Source organism: Erpetoichthys calabaricus, chromosome 4 (assembly GCF_900747795.2).
Source record: "Erpetoichthys calabaricus chromosome 4, fErpCal1.3, whole genome shotgun sequence".
NCBI classification, from domain to species: domain Eukaryota; kingdom Metazoa; phylum Chordata; class Cladistia; order Polypteriformes; family Polypteridae; genus Erpetoichthys; species Erpetoichthys calabaricus.
Genome location: NC_041397.2, coordinates 319,159,541 through 319,178,770, shown reverse-complemented (window position 1 = coordinate 319,178,770; position 19,230 = coordinate 319,159,541). Strand labels below are relative to the sequence as shown.

Genomic DNA, 19,230 nt, shown 5'->3' with positions numbered 1-19,230 from the left:
ACAAGACAGAGCCAGCCTTATTGAATCTAAACCTCAGCATATGTTGTCACTTATCATGACGATGAAGTTCTCACCCTAAGGTTTCTAGAACAAGATGGAGTCTTGATCGAAGGAAATCTCAGAAGAGATGAAGGAAAATGAAAATAAAATCAGGAAAGCGTTAGCCATTGCTAAGGCTCTGTGACTCCACTACACCACAACGACAGCTATTATCTCAAAAAGCAAAAACATTCAGAAAAAAAGTAACATGGCCTACCAAAAGGGTGCAGGAATGTCTGAGACAAGAAGTCATAGAGGATTCCAGAAAAAAACATCCAAAGACCTTCAGGGCTGTCTACCCTCCTCAGGTCAGAGTTCCTGACTCTGTTATGAATGGTGAAGAGTTAAAGCAGGACTCATGGGAAAGCAGAAAGACAAACTTTACTATCCAAGACCAGCTTTGGTGCTCATCTCACAATTGCACAGAGTGACCTGGATCATCTTCACGTATCTTGTAATAACGACAGACAAGAACTTTGTGGATGGCGCAGGTCCAACTAGGTCTACTATAAAGTAACACAGCATTCAATAATAAGAACTTTATACCTTGGGTTTCCTTTTTCTAATATTGTATTTTTGTGAAGGTCGAAGGCCATGAGTTGTGTAAAATATGCAAAAACAGAAAATACTAGGAAGGGGGTAAATAATTTTTCACATCACTTAAAACAAAACACAGGTTGGTAATGAATCCTCATTTCCCTAAATGCTGAAAGAACTTGCATGTGTTGCTTATTAAACAAATATAAAATTGTTTTCTTTTTTTTTTTTAATCAGGAACTGTGCATTTTCTTCTCATATGTAAATGAAGCTTTATCGTTTCATCTGCTATCTATAACCACCATGTGCAGTTCAGGGTCCGGGGTCTATTCAGTCAGAAATGGGAAGAATCCACAGATCATCACTGAGATTACAATAAGATGGCAGCTTCATTTCCTGACAGTCCTGTATGTCGAGTATATTGTCACTCACTACCTCTGTCACCTGCATAGCAAAGTGAGGTGACCTTCTGGACTCTCCTCAGACTAGCAGCTCTGTGATTTACTGATGAAGTGATCCTTACGATTCCTGAAGACAGCAACTCTGACAGGTGGCAGGAACTCTTGATAGCAGTTTAAGTACGAAGTAGAAATGCAGGGGACTCACAGATCCAGCTAAAAGGAACAGCACAGGGAGCTCTCGTCACGATGTTCTCTCTCTGCTGTATCACTAGACCTCTGAAACAAAAGAGACGTTATTAGGCCTTTTCCTGATCTGACTGACCTTGTAGCCTCACATACATCACCTGAGTTTAGACATAAAACAGATGAAAGGCCACAAGGCTGTGCAGTAAAGAGGACTGTCAGTCAGTAGTGTGGCTAATAAACTGAAATTCAATACACAATGTACAGGAACAGTCTGGGGCCTGACTTAACCATGGTGGGCGAATTACACAAAATGATTAAGAACATTTATAACTGAAACCATACACAGATGATGACACCCCAACACTCACCCTATTCTGAGTCAGGATCATCAGTGTGGAAGATTGTATCTCAGCTGATGCAAATGAAACAACTCTAATTTTAAAAATATATATAAGGTACCGTATATTAGCACAAAGGTCTCAGAACATTTGCTGACACACGTTTTATGGTTTCATAGACATTCCACTACATACAATTAGTAATACGTAGTTTAAAAAACACTCAATATTTGTAAAATGAATGAATATGTCAAAGCCTTCATTGTGATTTGTGTACCTTCACTGTTTTTTCCGTGTTGATTGCCTTGACTTTCAGGGTGACATCTAGAAATGCTGCCATTGCTTCCTGCTTTCTGGCTGAATACACTTCTGATCATTTCCAGTAGCCGTCCTCAGAAACATGACTCACTAGTTCACTTTATCAGGCCTCTGATGATTCTGAAGACTTGGCCTTTTCTATTCAAGACTGAAGTGTCATGGCCTCGCTAGCCTTTATTACAGGGTGGCAACTGCTCTTCTCTGTGTGGCCATCAGTGCTGCTGTGTCTCTTGTGACCCTTAACTATGCTGATGATCTCATTTTAGAGCTCATTAAACTCTACGGCTCGAAAGCTGAACTAATCATGTCATCATATTGTACTTACACCATTAATAGGAAATGAAGATGAATTTGGGGCAGCATGATGAAGCTCTTCCCAAACATATGGTGGGTCCAACACATTTCACAGTTTGGCTGCTGTGTGCCAGACTGGCTTTTGGGAAAATTTTGGGCTCTTTCTAGTCTGGATAGTGTCCAGCTCCCTCTGTTGGACACTGCAGACAGGAATACAGTTGAATGGATGAGTGGACTCTTTATAACAAACAACATCCCATAATCTGCCTATTATATGTCTGCTATTCCACCTGCAGTTATCCACTTTGTGTCCATTCACACTCCTACCTCAGCCTCTTCAGCTCATCACTGTCCCTGTGGCACCCTGTGACCTCGTGGCACCTCAGCCGTGTGTTTAAGTTCAGAAATGACATTCTCACTTATTTACTTGTAGTTTAGTTTACTGCACTGTAAAGTGTTTGTCATTTGTAACTTATTTCATTATTGTCTTCAGAGCTCTATGAAACAACATTCATGACTACATGTGCAAGGCCAGCATTAGTGGCAGGATTTAGGGAAAGGAGTCGTTAAATGTGAAGTCAGCAGTCACCGGCCATATTTATGTGATACTTATACAAAAACTGCTTTGTGATTCAATAATGTCAGAAACACACAAATTATTTTGATGTCTGTTCATCTGTTTAATGTTATTAACCCCTTCACCGCCCTCTGCCGGATATATCCGGCACCGCTGTTTTAATGCTAACGCCATACTGCCGGAATTATCCGGCACATTTGCCTGTGGTTATATGAATGCCTGGCAAGTAGTATAACTGACGGTTTGGCGTGGGTATTATTACTACGTTGTATTTCGACAAGTCTGTGGTTGTTTTGGCCGGTCATGTGACGTGATTCGCATGTAACAGCTGTGAATATGGCGAAACGTAAACTGACTTCAAGTGAGGCTTTGCAGGCGATTTTGGACAGTTCTGATCATGATTGTAGCAGTTCTGAAGAAGATTTTAGTGACAGTGATGAGCAGCAATGTGCGCTGCATGATATTGTGAATGAAGACGCATCGGATGACGGCGCTGAGTGGGTGTATCCCCAGCATCTCAGCTGGGCTGCTGCCCGTGGTGAACTACCTTTTCTGCATTCGTTTCAGGGAACGTGTGGCTTTATTGTTGATGTAAACAATTACACTGCTGAGCAGTTTTATGAGCTGTTTGTGTCACCTGATTTGATCAGACATTTTGTTCATCAGACAAATCTGTATGCAGCACAGTTTATTGAGAAAAATCCCAATTTACCTCCACATTCCCGTGTTCGTGCTTGGTTTGACACTGATGAAAACGAAATGAAAAAATTCATTGGGATTTTGATGTTGATGGGAATAATCAGAAAACCAGATATTGAGATGTACTGGTCTACAGATCCTATGTATGCAACACCTATTTTTGCAGCTGTCATGACACGTAACCGATTCTCTTTGCTGCTGAAATTCTTTCATTTGAATGACAACAGAAACGAGCCAGATAAGAAAGATCCAAACCGCGACCACTTGTTCAAGCTACGTCCTTTGATTGATCATTTATTTGAAGCATTTCAGTTGCCCTACATGCCAGGACCGTCAGTTGCAGTTGATGAAAGTTTATTGTCGTGGAAGGGCCGCTTACAGTTTCGACAGTATCTACCATTGAAAAGGGCACGGTTTGGTATCAAGATGTTTTGCTTAGCTGAGAATTCAGGTTACATTTATAGATTTCGTGTATACACTGGCAACTTGCACAACATTTAGTGGTCAATACTGCTTGAATAAATGTAAAAAATGTAAAAAAAATGTAAAAAAGTAAAAAAACAAAAATTGTTCAGATTTCGCCTGGCTTGGGGAATATTTAGGGAGTTGGCGGTTAAAGGGTTAAATAAGATAGTAAACAGTTTGTTTGTCTCCTCTAATAACAGTAAAGTGTCTTCTGTAGGTAACCCCCTTCTGCTCCTGCCTAATACGGTTTTGTAGCTCATTCAGTCAAAGTGAGACGTCTCAGACTGAAAGGAGTCTTCTTACCTCTGGGTGTTTACACATCCAACGTCCATCCTGGTATTTGTTTTCTCTTTACTGATGTCATATCCGCCAATCCAATAAAACATCACTTCACTTTCGATGACCTCATATAGATTTGATAAAAATTTCTGATAAGAAAACATGAAATGAAGAAGTTGATGTACAGTTGAATTTGCCTGTGTCTGCATTATATTGAACTGTCTTCTCTTAATCACAATCATTCAAAAGTTTAAAATAAAACAGATTTTACGTCCTTTTTTGCTTTAATATATACTGTCCTGAGTCTCCCTTAATAAATGCAATGAACAGACAAAACTCTCAGTGTGTCACCTGCTTTTATAATAAACAGAGCTATTGTGTCACTTCTTGTGTCACTTGAGCAAATGGCAGTGATGTCCAACACAACTAATGTGTCAGTGTGCTAACAGAGATACTGAATACTAAATACGACATCCCAGGGGGAAACTTCACAAAAACCCCAGCCCCCCCAATGGATATCAACCAATGATAGAATTTGCTAGACGTTTAGACTGATTTGGGTCTTAACAGGGGCCTACCACCTCAGAAGGGCAGTTCAGTAGCATTCTGTGTTTTATTTGGAGTGATGCAATGGCCACCTGGTGATTTTCATGAAATAATGATGAGCAAATCTTAAATTGCATCATATACTAAATCGACTAGCACATCACCAGAGACTCTTTGTCTATTACGAATCTCCCAGATATTCAATCAAAAACCAGAAATGCATGTAAACGTATGGTAGAAATGGCAACTCTAAGAGCTCCTGTATCGAAAAAAGAAGAAACAGCAAACTAGGATTCACAGCATGTCTGATGGCGTCAGTTGTAGTGAATGAAGAAAGATGGAAAGTGCACTCTGACAGAATCTTTACTTTCTCACATAGTGGTCACAAAACAAAGGGTCTCTCAGACTTTACTTAATATGGCAGTCGCCTTGAGCCTTTGAAATGCTTTGACTGACTCTCCAGATCCATTGGAGGAATCTGCTAAAGAAAGACATTCCTGCTTTAATAACATACTGAGATGACTCAACTTCAGCTTCAGTCTTCTGGGATTTTTCTTCTGATGCACTTTGCAAGTCTTTTTTATCTTTAAAAAACTGAGCTTGTCCTGACAGTTTAACTTACAGTATACAGTTTTTCATGACAGTCATCTTAAATCCACCTGCATAAATGACATACCTGCTCCTCTAAACTTTCGATATTCACTAGTCGTCCACCCCTTCTTATGCATTTATCACGGCTCTTGTTCCAGGTCAGTGCATAACTTGAGAAGAAGTAACACTTGGACCTGAAGGGGACCCAGCCCGGTTTACATACAGGGCAAGTGTTTTCTGTGGAAAAGAAAAGAAAAGAGCAAATGAAAAATGAAGGATTAGATGAGCAAGGAGCCCACAGTCTACTAACCCTGAAGCAGAGCACTCACCGTGAGTTGTGTTTGTAACATCACAGTAGAAGTCCTTCACATTACTGAACTCTTTGGACTCTTCATCAAGTTTCTCATTTGCATTTCTTAACTCTTCCAAGTCTTGCTCCTTGTGATTTAATGTTATGAAATCTGAGGAAAACAAATCATTTCATAACATTAGTAATATAAAGTAACACATCTTTTAGGCCTGAGTTAAGAAATGCTATCAGGTTTGCAGTGACAAACAATCACTTGCCATGTTTCCATCCATCCATTTTCCAACCCGCTGAATCCGAACACAGGATCACGGGGGACTGCTGGAGCCAATCCCAGCCAACACATGGCACAAGGCAGGAACCAATCCCGGGCAGGGTGCCAACCCACCGCAGGACACACACAAACACACCAAGCACGCACTAGGGTCAATTTAGAATTGCCAATCCACCTAACCAGCATGTTTTTGGACTGTGGGAGGAAACCCACGCAGACACGGGGAGAACATGCAAACTCCACACAGGGAGGGCCTGGGAAGCGAACCCGGGTCCCCAGGTCTCCCAACTGTGAGACAGCAGCACTACCCACTGTGCCACCGTGCCACCCTTGCCATGTTTCCTTCTCATTTTACTCCATCAGAGTTTGTAAGAACAGATGAAGATTGTGCCTTACTAGTTTTCGTTTTTTTTTTAATCAACTTAAAGGAGTATGAACAAGCTGAGATGCACATTGTTCTTTTCTTGTTAGTTGTGTCAAGGCTCAACATCCGGGGCTCTCACCCGACTTCAAACGGTCCACATGACCCCCTAGTAGATCGTAACCCAGATTGGCACAGTGGCAAGTGAAAGACAACAACTGGTTTTGAAAGTCAAACAGCAAAAGCAAAATAATAAAGTGTGTCACGCATGTGTGCCTTTGGGTCAGCTTCTGGTCTCATCTGAGGTAAGCCTGCTTTCATTTCTTTTTATTTTAAGTAAACAGGTTGACACGGTTGGCACCCCAATATTTATTTTGAGTCCTGTCCTACCCTAATCCAACGACAAGTGGCGCAGTCAGAAGGAGTTTGTGTCTTACGATGGCTGAAATCGGTCAACTGGTTGTAATCAGTCCAACAACTGGCATACCAGGTAAACCAGTTAGAAATTCACCACAGGCAGACCTGGCAGAAGTCAAAGCACAACTTAAGGCAGCAGTAGCCAAACGCCTTGGATGAGGACAAGGACGAGCCCAACTTAAGTGCAAATGCGCCCGCGGGATGACGTTGAGTCATTCCTGCTAGTTTTTGAGTGTACTTCTGCCCGACACCGCAGGCCCCAAGAGGAATGGGCACATCTACTCAATCCCTTCCTAACAGGGGTATTATGATTTGGAGAAAAAAGATGAGCACATGATAGCACAAGGTTAACAAATGCTAAAGTTTTAGCCATTGGCTTCACAGCCATAGGGCTCTGGAGAGGCATCTTTTCACAGGATCAGAGCACCATAAGGCAGTGCACTTATCTCCAGAAGGAGACGCGACCTCTTGGGAGTGTCTCGTTTTTACAGTTCAAGGACTCGAAGGGGCATGGCCAGATGCCCTCAGTGTGGGCATCCTCTCTGAGCGGTCGGTGATGAGATACAAGTGTTAGCAATTGTGCCCCATGGTGTCCCAGAGTGGTAGCGCTTACCTCAGGTGAGCCCGGAAGATGAACCCCAAAACGCACAGGCATGACGAGTGCAATGCAGTAGGTAAGAAAGAAGTCAATAAATAGTCCATAAAAAGGCAGTGTAATCGTGGAGGTTAAAAACAGTCAATCAATATTTTAAAATCCCTTTTTGAAATGATTCAAGGCATCAGGTTAGTCTTCTCGACAAGATAAGCTCACCTCTCTCAGCTGCCATCAACTGTCTCTCATCCCACCTGCACTAACCAACTTCAGCTGAGACACACCTCGCTGGCCCCCTGTCATCAGATATGCTGTATCGTGCTACCAGGATCTCGGGTGGGACAATCCAAGTCCCCACTCTTGTTCTAAGTTTCACCAGGGAGACCCCTTGGAGTGCCTGTGTCTTGGCTCCCTTGCTGTGCTCTGACAGCCCTGCCTCCCCACCACCTCTGAGCTTGTTTGCACTGCCGATCCCACCTTGAAGTTCAGTCTCCTTATCCTCCAACCTCCCCCCAGTACTGCTCAGTCTTCCATATTAAATATCGGTGGGCACAGTGCTTAATTAAGAGACCAAGACTGCCAATGAGGCAATCAGCCAAACCTCCACAACCTCTAAGAAAAATCAGGAGGAGATGTTGGGACAGCTTAGCTATTAGCTAAACACACGGGCCTGATGGACTGAAGGGTCACCTCTAGTTTGTCAAATTTCTTAGGTTTCTATTCCTGCAGTTTCTCAAGATTCTTTTCATCTTTAACATTAGTGACGTCTATTGAGATGACAGTTAAGTATTTTGTCTAATGCTTATTTTTGTTATTGGTTCTTCAAAACAGTAAATGATAATTTAGTGCACAATACATGATAAATACATAAAATGACACAACACAGAGAAATACACTCATCTCCTAAACTCCAACGATCTTTAAAAGTAAAACATAAATTAGCCTGGAGGAGGCTGTAATGCAGACATCAGAGGACAGCAGTTTAAAGAGAGGGAATGGAGTCAGGAGATGGCACAGACAGATAATCGGGAGACAAATATTTAAATAGGCAAAGAAGGGGGAATGAGGGTGCATTAATTGTTTTTATTTTTATATATATATTATTTACTTGAGCTTATGTAAAATGATCATTTCCCCTTAGAGACAAATAAAGTATAATCTAATCTATTATTCTAAAAGAACTGTAATGTTAAGTAATGTTAAATATACTTTGATTACTTATGTAAGATGATGCCACAATCTAATGCAGGACCACAGCACAGCGTCACAGAAGGAAACACAGTACATCTCATCTAAGAGTAGTTTCAGATATTAAACTGGGATTATCTCACAGAAGTAACACAGCATTGTAGCAGCTAGCTCAGTGGCCTGAAGATGGGAGGGGCTGGATGCCTGATTGACAAGTGACCTGTCACACACACAGATGCAGTTTCAGGAGGGTCTGCACTTCATCCATCAAGCCTGGGAAGATTCAAGAATGCAGAGGACCAAATAAACAGGAGGCCCAGGCAGAAGATGAAGATGACTTTTGGTCGATTGCTAGGAGAGAGCATGTCAGGTGGAAGGACGGTCAGCAGTCCTAGCTGTGCTACACGATGGGGATGGCACAAGAGCAGCAGCTTGTAAGAGTGAGAAAGGGCAATTATAAATGTTGGGCTTCCTGAGATATGGGGGGAGATTTATCATTATTACTTTAACAAACCTGTTCTTGGGCTTAACTGCTATTTATTATGTTTGTTAGCCTCTACATCTTAGCATTTATAACGACATCTTTAACGTTAGAGTGGTTTTAAAAATTAGTTGGTCAGACGCACATGCTGTATAACTAGTTTACGAAGATTTATTTATATAATTAAAATATAGAAATGGTAAAATCTTTTGCCTTTTAAGTCATTCCTAGGTTAATTTATGATATTAGGTGTCATTCATGCGTGACAGAGGACCAGTTTCCTGGTTTATCAGAGTAAGTGATACCACCTCAGGGTGAGAGGGAGCGCAGTCACTAACATTATTGTCTGTTTGTCACCCACTGCAGCAAGAAGATGACTCCTGAGGGCAACTGATACTGGCCTAATGGCTGGAAGATTATAAAAGAGTGGACACCCCAGAGAATGGCGTCTCATATCAGATCTGAACTGTGAGCAGCACGGAGCGCCCAAAGATGACCAACACTACCAAGTTAATTTTATTATAGGATTCAAGAAGAATCCGCTGTCTTTTGTTTATATTATCTGGTATCTCATCAAATGTTCTTTTTGTTTAAGATTATTTACATTTGGATTAAAAGGGGTAACCTAGCTGGCAGCCCAACACTTCAACGACATTTTGAGCATCCTTCCAATCATCCATATATATATATATACACATACACTGTATATACATATATACACATATATATATATATACATATATACATATATACACATATATATATATATACATACACATATACATATATATATACATACACATATACATATATATATACATACACATATACATATATATATACATACACATATACATATATATACATATACACATATATATTTATACATAGATATATACTGTATATCTACATGTATATATATATATATATATATATATCTATATCTATATCTATCTATCTATCTATCTATATATATATATATATAGTAAAATGCAGTTGCACTTATTTATTTATTCTTTACTTATTTCTGACTTTATAGGAACGCACATTTTTATCCACGACATCAATGTTTTAGTCCTGTGGACCCACTGAACTGCACATTTTCAAAATGTCTCTCTGCCAGCTCACTCTGTTTTGCACCTCCAGCCTCAGGTCCCTGAATGACATCACAGGGTCTTCTGACTTGATCAGCCAGAGAGAGTCCTGCCACTGGAGGTCTGCAGACAGACCTTTCCCCTTCAAACCCCAAGCTTATTGTCAGGAACTGTGAGGACCATCAAGCCTTGCTTTAATTGGCAAGGAATGGGCTAGGAGCCAACCGCACCTACAGCCAGTCCCACCTTTTGGATGTCATTTTAGTTCTGCCTCAGGACAGAAAATAAGTAGGCCATAAAGACAAAAGAATAAAAGATCACGATACGAAATATTAAAACTAAAGCAGTTACTAAGTAACAAGGTCTTGTAATCTTTGATAAACACAAAAGTGTGAGGACAACTTAAATGTCATTATGGCGATTATGTCACTGACTGTGACTTTTAGTGTGCACCACTCAACGAGCAGAATACTGTGTTTAGGCAATAAAATGACAAAATGTTAGCACCCATTAATTAACAACATGGCATCATGGCCAAATTAAATCATCACATTAAAATGCCACAAGAAGCCATAGAACAACAAGGTAAAACATTTCAAATAAGTGGACATCATAATGCTCCTCCAGATGCTCCTGTCTATGAATATAATGTAGTAGTCACTTGATTGGTGGGCAGGGGAAAGAAACAAAGAAGCTCAAAAGAGACCCCTCCTCAAGCGTGGTGTACTATTAACCCCTGAGACAGCCATCCTCTGAGCTTCACTGCTCTGAAGTTAGCTTGGGATTCTGTTTTTGTTTTTTCTTCTTTCATTAACCTGAGTTTTGTAGTTGGTTTGGTTTTTCTCTCATTTTGATTTGTTGCTGTTCTCTAAACTGCCTGCTTATGTCCCTCCAGCTGCGTTTTGAAAGTCTTTGTGGTATTTGGATTTGTAACAAAAAATGGCTTTAATAAACCTCATTGCTGTGTTTAAGTTAGTTCGTTCAGATTTATATTCCACTTGAGCTTTGCATAACGTCACAACTGCTATTGTCATGCATGCATGTCAGAGGCTCACCCTCCAAGTTCTTCCCAGGTATGTGATACCACCACAGGCCAGAAGGGGGCGCTGTGGCTAACAGTCTTGCCCTTTTCTTTCACCCAAGTACAGAGAAAATGACCAGTGAGGGCAACTGACTCTGACCCTTCTGGTCCGTAGGCTACAAGAACTTGACATCCCAGAAGGAATTGTCACGTCTATCCAGAGCGACCAGAGCTAAGGATCTCTGTGGCTTTCAGATGACAGACAAGAAAGCCTGATTAATACCAGCCACTTTATTACTGCGGCAATAGTTTTGTTTCATTTTACTCCATCAAGAGTTTGCTTCTGTTTGGACTTAGAAGTAAACAGGGATGGCCGGGTTGGCATCCTAAAAATTCATCTTCATTTGAGCCTGTTATCCCTTCAGATGACCCCACTATGTATACTGAATTACAGCTGTATGATTAGCTATTATGTGGTAATGAGCAAAGTCCACCTAATAAAGGGGCCAATGACTGCAGGTATAAGAAATACACAAAGCATTCACACATTCACATTTCCTTCACTTTTCAATGCCATATCAGTACAGATGATACTTACAATAAACAGAAAGGGATATGAGGGCGGCCAGTAGGAGAACACAGAAGATCGCCAGCACCTTCTCCAAGGTGACTTTCCTTTCTGCTTCAACATGAGGCACTGGAGCTGCAAGAAAAGCAAGGTGGAGTGAGATTAGAGAATGAACAGCACATGAACTACGTGATGTAGAATAAAGTGGGCATTGCTCATTCTTCTAGGCTTTACCGGCCCAACAGGCCTATTTAGGTAGCAGAATTAGAAGATGTTCAGCTGTGCCTTCCCTCACTTACAGTCCAAACTAAGTAACTGAACTCCACCAGAATCTGCCTGTAGTTCATCTGATGATAAAGGAGCAAATCAGACATCTTTCCAGAGGCCACCCTGCAAACGTCTTGAGTCACAAGGCATGAAATGGACTCCAGCAAAAACAAAGAGCTATAATTCAAGGAATGAGGGCTGGGATAGACAGAATAACTTGACTATGAGTAGGTCCTGATTTAATGACTGGAAGGGACTTTAAAGCAATCATGAGGTGTTAGAATTCCTTTTTAAAAACTAGCTGCACCCACGTATTCTGTCAGAGAGAGGCGCACACACACTCACTGATCTCTAAGGACCATTCTGAGGGGACCCAGAACACTCACTCTCCAAAATGACTGAAAAGCTCTACAGTGGCTCTCTTAAAGTTAAAAGCTGGGAACTGACAAACACTTTCTGTTTGAGGATCTGTGAAACCACAGCACCTGCCCTTCAGAAGAGGTCACCCACCTGAAACTAAGCATATTCAGGCCCGGCCAGTACTTGAATGAGAGACCATTTAGGAAGAGCTTGGATTGCTGCTGAAAGAGGTATTGGTGAAGCCAGCAGAGGGCGCTTACCCTGTGGTCCGTGTGTGGATCCCAAAGCCCCAGTGCAGTGACAAGGACAATGTGCTGTAAAAATGGCACCACCCTTCAGATCAGATGTAAAACCGAGGTCCTAACTCTCTGTGGTCATCAAAGACCCTGAGCATCCTTAGCAAAAAGTGGGGTGTATGCCGACATCCAGGCTAAACTGCCCACCACGGCCTAGTCATTCTGGACCCCTAATCATCCCAAGTCTGTAACTGACTCACTGTCTCTCAACACTTCACCACCTAACAGCTAATTTGTGGTAAGCACGGCACAATAATGGCTGCTGTCGAATCATCCAGGTGGCTGCAGCACATTAGTGAGGGTGGAAGTGGCTCCCCACTCTCTATGTAAAGTGCTTTTATAAATGTAAAGAGTTTATTATTATTATTATTGTCTGAGCCAAGCCAAACTGCGGGCCAGTGTGCTAAAAAGGTTAAGAAGTAGCCATTACTTCAAGAAATGAATTTCAGCATCTAAACTCTTGTGCCACAAACAGTAACGCTCTTCTCTATGAAGCTGCACACGACACAGCAAAGGGCCTAAGGGCAGAAAGGAAGATGAGAAAGCAGCACCACAGACCACCACAGATGAAGGACCCTGCAGTAAAAAGAAAGAGTGGACGCCAACGCAAGAATCCTCCACATGAACCCGGGGTGACAACAAAACAACTCCTCCACACAACATCTGACATCGTCCATAAAGACTTGGTATCGTTAAACTATTTCTCTGTCAATAAATTAAACCTCTAAATAGCAGTAAACAGCCAGCCTCTCTGTCTAACCTGGCAGGGTCCTGTTGTATAGATCACCATACTTTATATATGTAGTTATATTTCTATAATCCTTGTTTTTATCAATACTTTGCATTATTCTGTTTCTTTAATGAGTGGGCTTCATTTGATCTTTGACATTATATATTAGTTCCTCCATTCCAAGGAGTCAAGGACACCCAGGTGTTGAGCAGAAGTTATCATTAAAGTATTAGAAAAAAAGTAAACGGTGCCTCAATTGCATTTGTTATTCACAGAGTCACGAAAAAATACACTTACAGTATAAAGATAAAAGATAAAACATGACATGAAGTGCTCATAATGAAACAGAGCCATCCCACAATTTCAAAAATGTCTTATGTTTTACCGGGAATTCAAACTAAACAAAGTCCCCCAACCCTCGACTGGTCACTTTCTTCATGAGGTTTCCAGATTGTCACCATCTCTTTTACGCCTCAGACACACACGGGTCCCGAGATGTGGAGGCCGTTTATGATAAGGCTGGCATTTGCTTTATGTGCAGGACTTGAAGAACAGGCTTATCTCCGTACAGGAGTAGCTAATTCAGAAAATAAAAGAAGGGGAACCACATCTGACTAAAATTAGGCAACTGGCAATAAACCTCACTCAACTGCAAGTGTAATGGCTGCCATTGTTTGTATGACTATAAGTTTAACCAGTGCACATCTTATAACCCACTTGGCTAAGCCAGTGTCTGTGACGGAAGGCTATTTTGAAAACAGTCAACCATTCTGCACAAAAAGTGAGCTGGGCAAATTAGCACTCTGAACAGTCGACCAAAACATGGCTCTCTCAGATTTAATCACTAACAAGAACAGCTAGGACAGGTTCGCTCTTAGCTTTTAAAAGTTTTTGCTGAAGTTAGAAACAAGAGAGCTTTGAGTCACAGCTAATTAACATCAGACCATCCAATCGTCTTCCATACACTACAAACATTTCAAAACACCGTAACACACCATGCCACATAAAAGTGCCGGCCCTTTGGAAAATAATAATTTGAAATAAATACCTGTGTGCTGCACTTCCTCTGCCCTGTCATCCTGTACTTGTTCCATCTCACAAAAGTCTTCTCTGGCTATGAAATACACTCTGTTCTCCATCGTGTCTATCTTCTACAACAGCATTAAGGCAACTAAAGCATATGTTGAAAACGTTTCTAGTTTCCTAGAAAAAGTGCGTGTGACTCTGTACAATAAGGAATCAGTCAAGTATTAAAAATGTAACTAATTTCTGTAGCCAATAAGATAGAACAGAACACTCAGTGCGTTAAAGCTGTCCTTGAAATATTTGAACACTTTTCAAAGAGTGAGAGGGAGGATATCACAGTCTAAAAGCAAAAGGGGGTTTGAAGAAAATACTGACATGGGGGAAATCCTTCAACCAGCTCAGGGATTCGGCTTTTTATTTTTCTTTCCCAACTGTTGCTTCTTTCACTTGGCTATTATAAGTTGCATTGAGTAAAAGCAGCTAGAGAAATATGTTGTGTGTCGTCATTTCAGGGTGCAAAACAACAAATTATGAATATTCTGAAGGGGGGGTGTCTTTCCTTCATTCCGTATATGAGACACACGAGGTAAATTCCCAGTTCATGATGGTTTAGGTGTCTGAATCGACCAAAAGCTTCACCAGCCGGGGGCTTTTGATGAGATGCGTTGCTGAAGTTTGTCCCTTTGACGTGGTTTTGTCACCACATATAGGCATGTCGTCTGCAATTGAAGAGCACAGGCCAGTTGTGTTCTCAGAAGACCCACGCTGTCATTTATTTTTGGAGTTGACTAAAAGCACAATGAGATGTGGATTGCTACAGAATTAAATGATTATTTATGCTTATAAGCACCAAAGTGGTAGGTGGGCTTGCATCTCCTGACATTTCCAATTCCTGCCCGAGATGAACAAGTTTGTGTAACTCTGGTGCTGTCCCTGAGCCCCCAGGCCAATTCTCAGAGGCCATCCAAGTGCCCAGGGACAGAGCTGCCTAACACTTGCTGAACGTTCACAAACAACACAAATTGTTCTCATTATCTGTGGTTGCTTTGCTTATTTAGCACCTTTTCTATTTTTCTTCTTCAGATTAACAGAAAATATGCATTTAGTGTCAGCAGCTGACATTTTCAGACCATTTCTATCTTGCACCTCTGCCCATTGACATATGCAGGTGAGGTCAGTCGGTGAGTGTGAAGAAGTCGGAGTACAAAGGAATACATCTTAGTTTAGGCAAAACAAGAAAAGAAAAAAAATGTTTATAACTGAAATGTTTGTACCTGCTTCTAGAAGAATGTGAAATGTTGATTTTTAGAAAGCTCCTTTTATACAGGCCATACCAGAGACCTCCATTTTATGTTTCAATTGAAAATGCACTTTGACAAGCATGAATGAGAGTTGTTAAAAACTGTATGTTTAAAATGGCAGTGAAATGGCAGTGAATTCATCATGTGGTTCACTGCTGATAACGAAGACAGTCATAGAGGCAGTGCACACATTTACAACTAGAGACAAACACAAAGTGTCTCCTTTTTGTTGGATGTGTGAAGATGGTGTGAGAACAGATAGTATCGAATTTTAATCTATATTTTTAATCAATATATGATAATTTTTACAATTTAATACAAGTGTATACTTATATGAAATTACGACAATTATTAAACAAAAGGATGAGAACTGAACGTAACTAAAGGGTGAAGTAAATGTTGTTTTACATTTAGACACATGAGGCTTTTGCCTTGTCTTAGAGGACCCACCAACATAATTACTTACTGTTAGAGCCAATCTTAGAAAGTTAATGCTTTAAGTTCAATTCATATTAGTGTTTGCTTAGTCATAGCCATAGACAATGGTATAGTCTTTTTCACCCTTAAAGGTCATAAGAGATAGAACTTTCTCGCTATAACTAAGATACAGTGTGTTAATTGAGTCTGCTCTTGTTTAGATAGGTCCCAGTTCAAAGGGACTTAAAGACCCATTTTCAACATAGAAATGGGATAGGCACAGTTTTCTGACCGTTTTGAAATGGTTCAGAAATGCATAGGAGTGATTTGTAACAATTAGAAATGAAACAAGACCTTTAATCTTTAAACAGAACTTTTCTTTTTTTGCTGTATCAATTTTCTCTTTTTTGTGAGAATGGTTTTACTTTGAATTTTTACTAAAGCTTTTAAAAATGAACATACATTGTCTATGGAATCATTTTGATGCGTCAGGATTTTGCTGAATCCCATTTTGTATGCTGAACTTTGGTAATTTTGGGAAAACGCAGCTACGCTTACCTGAAATGAAGTAAATAAGTAACAAACAACCCCTTTAAAAGCAACAACAAATTAGTGAGAAAACCCAAATGACCGTATTATAAAGCAGTGATAAGATAAATGGGAAAACCAGTAGGACACCCTTCTTAACACAGCGATTTTTAAAATAATGGAAAAATTGACATGTGTATGAAGTTACTGGTGGCTTTGGTTGATTGGTTAAGATGATAAAATTCTGCATATTAAGAGCAGATGACTTGATGTATTAGATAAAGTAATGATAATAGAAAAGTATTGAAGAGAATTAATTGTATTATTGATTGCTCATTTCATGGACCGAGTCATAGTGCACATCTATGAGCACAGAAGTGAGATATGGTGTCCCGGAGGGCTCAGTGCTGGGACCTTTACTGTTTTTACTTCCACTGGGATCAATCATTAGGAAACAATGTTAATATTCACTTGTACGCAGATGACACCCAGTTTTTACCTTTCTTTCAGACCAGCATTAAGAAGAAGGATGCCTCACGCCTGGACAAACTGGTGAGGAAGGCAGGCTCTATTGTTGGCATAGAGCTGGACGGTTTGACATCCGTAGCAGAGCAACGGGCACTCAGCAGGCTCCTATCAATCATGGAGAATCCACTACATCCATTAAACAGTGTCATCTCCAGACAGAGGAGCAGTTTCAGCGACAGACTGCTGTCACTGTCCTGCTCCACTGACAGACTGAGAAGATCATTCCTCCCCCAAACTATGCGACTCTTCAATTCCACCAGAGGGGGTAAACGTTGAACATTATTCAAGTTATTGTCTGTTTTTCACCTGCATTTTTTATTACTCTTTAATTTAATATTTTTTGCTGCTGGAGTATGTGAATTTCCCCCTGGGATTAATGAAGTATCTATCTATCTATCTATCTATCTATCTATCTATCTATCTATCTATCTATCTATCTATCTATCTATCTATCTATCTATCTATCTATCTATCTATCTATCTATCTATCTATCAAATGAAGATTTTCCGATGTCCTTAATTGTGTTAGTGAATTAAAGGAATGGATGGATGAGAACTACTTGTCTTTAAAAACCAATAAAACGGAGATATTATTGGAGGGAGTGATGTTGATCACAGCGATATTTTGTCTTCATTTAACTCAATGGGAATCACCATTACTTTTACTGAATCAGTCTGCAAGCTCAGCATTATCTTTGACTCTAGCATGTAACTTAAAGCGCACATTACAAAACTGGCTAAAAAATGTTTCTTCCATCTAAAAAATATTGGGAAATTAAGGCATTTTCTAAATATGCAGGATACTGAAAAATTAATTCATGCATTTATTTCTAGTAGGATTGACTACCGCAATGCAGTGTTCACTGGATTTTCAAACTATTCTTTATACAGCTTCCAATTAATCCAAAATGCTGCTGCAAGAATTGTAACAAGAACAAGAAAATATGAACACATAACTCCAGTTCTTAAATCTTTACAGTGGCTCCAGGTTAAGTTTAGGGCAGATTTCAAAATTCCCCTTTTCAACATATAAAGCCTTAAATGGCCAAGGTCCGGATTATTTATCTGAACTTCTCATTACTAACAAACCAAAGCGCACATTAAGATCAAGATGCCGGTCTGCTTATGATTCTAAAGATTAATAAAATAATGGTGGGAGGTCGAGGTTTTAGTTACAGGGCCCCTAAGCTGTGGATTGCTCTGCCTGCGACTATAAGAGATGCCCCTTCGTTCTCAGCTCTTAAATCCCGGCTGAAGACTCACGACTTCAGTTTAGCATATCCTGACTAGAGCTGATGATTAACTGTACAGACTGCATCTCTGTTAGTCATTAGCTCTAAAACATAACTAAAATGATAAGTAATAATTTGTTACTAACCCTCACCTACTCCACTTCTCTTATCGATACTCAAATGAGGCACTTGGTGCCACTGCCCTACTGCCAAGTTGTCTACCTGCCTAAGGAAAAGTCATCTCTGACAAATTTGATTATCATGCATTTACATAAAAAATGACTTGCCAGCACATCCCAATTTTTTTTTAGCTAAGAGCAAGCCTGGAAATGCATGGGTAATATTTCAATGGACTAAGCAAGTTTAAAAAAAGAACATAAAAAGATATGAATAATAAAACCATTGTAACTTATGAGCAAGACGCTGTTGGTGCTTGCAAGCACCGCAGTATCCTGGTGTCAAAGCAGTATGCTGCACTGCAAGTTCTAAACAATTTAACGTACTTGCAAGCTGCATAGAATTTAATTTGTTGGACAACATAAAGAATAAAAGAGAAATATCCTTCCATTTCTTTTACACGTTGGTGCCTAATGGTGCAGTTTCAGAGCCCATGTCAATAAGCTTTGCAAAAAACGAAAAAACATCATCGGCCAACGCGAAGCTGACAATAAGCTTGACGCCTGTAATAATTCACTTGTTGTTTTATAAATATACTTACTCAAACTGATGCCTTATTAATATATTTCTGTTAAAGCATTTCAAGCTGCACTTTATTTTTCCTATTTTCCTTAATGAATGATACTTTTAACATGTTACCCTACTGCTCTTGAGATTGTGTTTCTGAATTCAGAACTGTATGTTCAGTTCATCAATTTAAATTTAGTGATTTCTGAAGCATGTGATCTGCTGAACATTTGTCCCTGGAAATTTATCTTGTGGAAACTTGTACCCATGACTGCTGAAAGTGTATAC

At 40.2% G+C, this 19,230-nt stretch overlaps 1 protein-coding gene across 1 annotated transcript; it reads right to left on the bottom strand.

Moving 5' to 3' along the window:
* Positions 1 to 366: 366 nt before the first annotated feature.
* On the bottom strand, positions 367 to 12,202 carry LOC114644343 (CD209 antigen-like protein E). The gene is made up of 6 exons (XM_051926726.1): positions 12,186 to 12,202; positions 11,604 to 11,758; positions 5,600 to 5,731; positions 5,356 to 5,507; positions 4,158 to 4,282; positions 367 to 1,253 (listed from the first exon to the last, which is right to left on the bottom strand). The coding sequence occupies exons 1-6, from the start codon at positions 12,200 to 12,202 to the stop codon at positions 1,151 to 1,153; spliced, it is 684 nt and encodes a 227-aa protein (XP_051782686.1). The 3' UTR covers positions 367 to 1,150.
* Between the last annotated feature and the right edge of the window lie 7,028 nt (positions 12,203 to 19,230).